The sequence below is a fragment of the Mandrillus leucophaeus genome, unplaced genomic scaffold (genome assembly GCF_000951045.1).
Source record: "Mandrillus leucophaeus isolate KB7577 unplaced genomic scaffold, Mleu.le_1.0 Scaffold28, whole genome shotgun sequence".
NCBI classification, from domain to species: Eukaryota; Metazoa; Chordata; class Mammalia; order Primates; family Cercopithecidae; genus Mandrillus; species Mandrillus leucophaeus.
Genome location: NW_012102920.1, coordinates 3,183,553 through 3,186,942, shown reverse-complemented (window position 1 = coordinate 3,186,942; position 3,390 = coordinate 3,183,553). Strand labels below are relative to the sequence as shown.

Here is a 3,390-nt window from a genome sequence, read left to right as displayed (position 1 = left end):
GCGCCCCTGCTGCCAGTCACCGGTGAAACCCCGTCTCTACCAAAACTAGAAAAGATTAGCTGGGTGTGGTGGCGCGCCCCTGCTGCCAGTCACTCAGGACGCTGTAGTGGGAGGACTCACCGCTTGAGCCCTGGAGGCAGAAGTTGCAGTGAGCCAAGATCGCACCACCGCATCCCAGTGTGGGTGACAAAGTGAGACCTCATCTCAAATAAAATGAATGTCTCGAGGCCAGGTGTGGTGGCTCACGCCTGTAATCCCAGCACTTTAGGAGGCTGAGGCGGGCGGATCACTTGAGGTTGGGAGTTCGAGACCCACCTGACCAACATGGAGAAACCCCGTCTCTACTAAAAATACAAAATTAGCCGGGCATGGTGGTGCCACATGCCAGTAGTCCCAGCTACTTGCGAGTCTGAGGCAGAAGAATCGCTTGAACCAGGGAGGCGGAGGTTGTGGTGAGCAGCTGAGATTGCGCCATTGTACTCCAGCCTGGGCAATAAGAGCAACGTAAATGAATAAATAAATGTATGTCCCACCACACGTTGGAGGGAGGTGGAAAACAAACACCCCTTACACCAGTCAAACTGCAGACAGGTATGAGATACTGGCAAAGAGTGGGACAGGTCTACTGTAAATTTACCTGTGCATACCAGGAAACCCAGAATTCCGCTCAGAATCTCATGGTATTTAACCAGGAGCCTCACACACCACTGTTCATACTAGCAAAGCATCGCTAAAACCGTCATGGGACACCTGACTCCACAAAAACAAACAGTATCCAACTGACCCTTGGGTCATCCTAAGGGCCCAGACTCTGTGATCTTCCCAACGCCCATGCAGACGGCCCTGTTTTGCACATACACCAAGGCTCTTTCAGATGACTCTGCCAGCGTGAGCAGCCTCCAACCACTGTCCAAAGTGAGACCTGTCCTGAGCTGCCCACACTCTCCTCAGTAAGAACACGGGAGGCACGGGGCTCCCGCACAGCTGCTTCCTTTCCAGCTGGAAAGCTGCTTCCTCTCCAAAACACCTGGAGCTGCTCCTCCACCTCTCAGCAACTGCTTCAGGCCAGGCTGGCTGAATTCCCCAGGGAGCCCGTTTTCACTGGCCAGGCCAATGGCAGCGGCCATGTTTCTGCCTTTTCAAACCATCGAATCAGGCAGGACCACAGGATGCAGTTCTGCCCACAGAAGCCAGAGTCGTGCGTGGGGTCCATTGTGAGGGGTCTCCTTGCTGCCGGAGAGAGGCATATGACCCCACTCCCTCTTCTTTCCAGCTTGCAGACTGCTTGTAATGGCAGAACAGGCTGAAGGGAACCAAGCCTTTTGCAACAGGAAAGCCGCCAGGCAGGGCTTGGCTGCAGAACTGAGTGGCTCAGTGGCAGTCGCCTAGTCAGAGTGTGACTTCTTCCGCCTTCTGGACTTGAATGTTGCACCTCTTTGCAGGGGCCCTGCAAGCCCCGTCCCTCTTCCCCCATGCAGGTTTAAAAATGTTTCCTAGGCCAGGCATGGTGGCTTACACCTGTAATCCCAGCACTTTGGGAGGCCGAGGTGGGCAGATCACGAGGTCAGGAGATCGAGACCATCCTGGCTAACACGGTGAAACCCCGTCTCTACTAAAAATACAAAAAAATTAGCCAGGCGAGGTGGCGGGCGCCTGTAGTCCCAGCCACTCCGGAGGCTGAGGCAGGAGAATGGCGTAAACCCAGGAGGCGGAGCTTGCAGTGAGCCGAGATCGCGCGACCGCACTCCAGCCTGGGTGACAGAGCGAGACTCCGTCTCAGAAAAATAAATAAATAAAATAAAATAAAAATAAAAAATGTTTCCTAAGTGTGTTCAGATGCACAACCAAGGACCAGCTGTTGGAGGCTGCTCTGACTCAGGAAGCTCATGATTGGGCCGTGTTCTCGAGGGACCACTGGAACTTTCTTCTCGAGTTCAGGAGCCCCTCCTTTGCACCACCTACACTTGGACCAAGAAGACCCACCGACTCCTCATCCTCATCCCAAGAAGACCCACCAACTCCTCATCCTCATCCCAAAGGACTCATGCCTGCCACAGAAGCTGTGACCTGTAAGCCACTCCCCCAGTCCTGTTTCCAAATCTGTATCATGAGAGTAACAACCATGCCACAGGGTGCTGAGCGTTACTGAGGCTGGCCCATGGGATGTGGAGAGAATTTGCATCAGGCCTACCATGAGTGCTCCGAGAACCACTGTCGATCCTGGTCGCCCATCCCAGTAACAGAACACGAGGTGGTCCTGCCTGACCCCCAGCCCTGGATTGGGCCAGCCTGGGCTCCAGAAAACTGCTTCTTCCCAGGCTTCCCTCTGCGTCAGCCCTCGAGACAGCAGGCGTCCTCATGGCTGGGTGCTGACCGTCATCGGCAGAGTAAGTGAGCAAGCCCAGGGGCCCAGGCAGGGCTGCTGTCCTCCTGCGGGCTGAGGGCCTCCCTGCTGGCTCCTAGCAGGATTGACAAGCATCCTTTGAATGAGGAAACGATGACATTCCGTTCCCATCCCAGGCAGGGCTGGGGGAAACCCCCGGGAACCCCTGTACAACCCTCCCACCTCACTTGCAGCAGCCTGAAATATGTGCTTTCCGGCCCATCAGGGCCCATCTCCTACTCCCTAGTTCATGACCCTCCTTTGTCTCCCTCACTCGGACCAGCCTCTGTGAGCCAGTGCTACCTCAGCTCTTGGGCCAGCTGCCCAAAGTGCTGGGATTACAGGCGTGAGCGTTCACCCACCCACCACGTCCACTCGGAGGCCGGGGAGCCTGCTCACCCAGGCCAGTCACGCACCGCGAGGCCATCCCTTCCCTGTGGTCAGCAATGGCCTGCTCGCCCCAGGCCGCGCCAGGGGAGGGACGACAGGGCCCTGCACTCCCCTCGGCCCGCCTCACCCCACACCTCACCTGTATTCAAGGGATGCATGTGCTATCTCTGCCCTGCCACAGCCACACCTGCCCCCACCCAGACCCCAAACTCAAGGTGGGGATAGAGGAAGGGAGCCTGTAGGGTCATCCCAGGAGGCCCAATGGGGCCAGGAGCCTGACAGAAGCACCTACCACCAGGCTTCTTCGAGGTCCCACAGCCCCAGGCGGTGCAGGGTCAGGGCCACAGCACCATCACCTGTCCCAGGAGGCTGAGAGGACAGAACAGAGGCTGTGGGTTCTCAGCAGGCACAAAAGCGGTGCTGTCACCCACGCGCAGGCCCAGCGGTCAAGGTCCAGCGGAAAGCCCACGGGCTGTGGCCAAGCAGCCCAGGTGGTTCCCACAGGAGGCCAAGGTAGAGAAGCCCGCGGCAGGGACGCGGCACTCACAACCAGGGGCCGGGCAGAGGCCTGTGCGGAGGCCCCCATCCTCGGGAGGCAGCCTCACCTCGCTGGCCTG

General features: G+C 57.7%; 1 protein-coding gene across 1 annotated transcript in view; it reads left to right on the top strand.

Annotated features, from left to right (window-relative positions):
• The first annotated feature begins 831 nt into the window (after positions 1-831).
• Positions 832-3,390, top strand: part of ZMYND19 (zinc finger, MYND-type containing 19) — a 32,119-nt gene continuing 29,560 nt past the window's right edge. The window contains exons 1-3 of the mRNA XM_011985182.1: positions 832-915; positions 1,053-1,214; positions 2,319-2,387. Coding sequence (XP_011840572.1) covers positions 832-915; positions 1,053-1,214; positions 2,319-2,387 — 315 coding nt within the window. The remainder of the gene's footprint in view (positions 916-1,052; positions 1,215-2,318; positions 2,388-3,390) is intronic.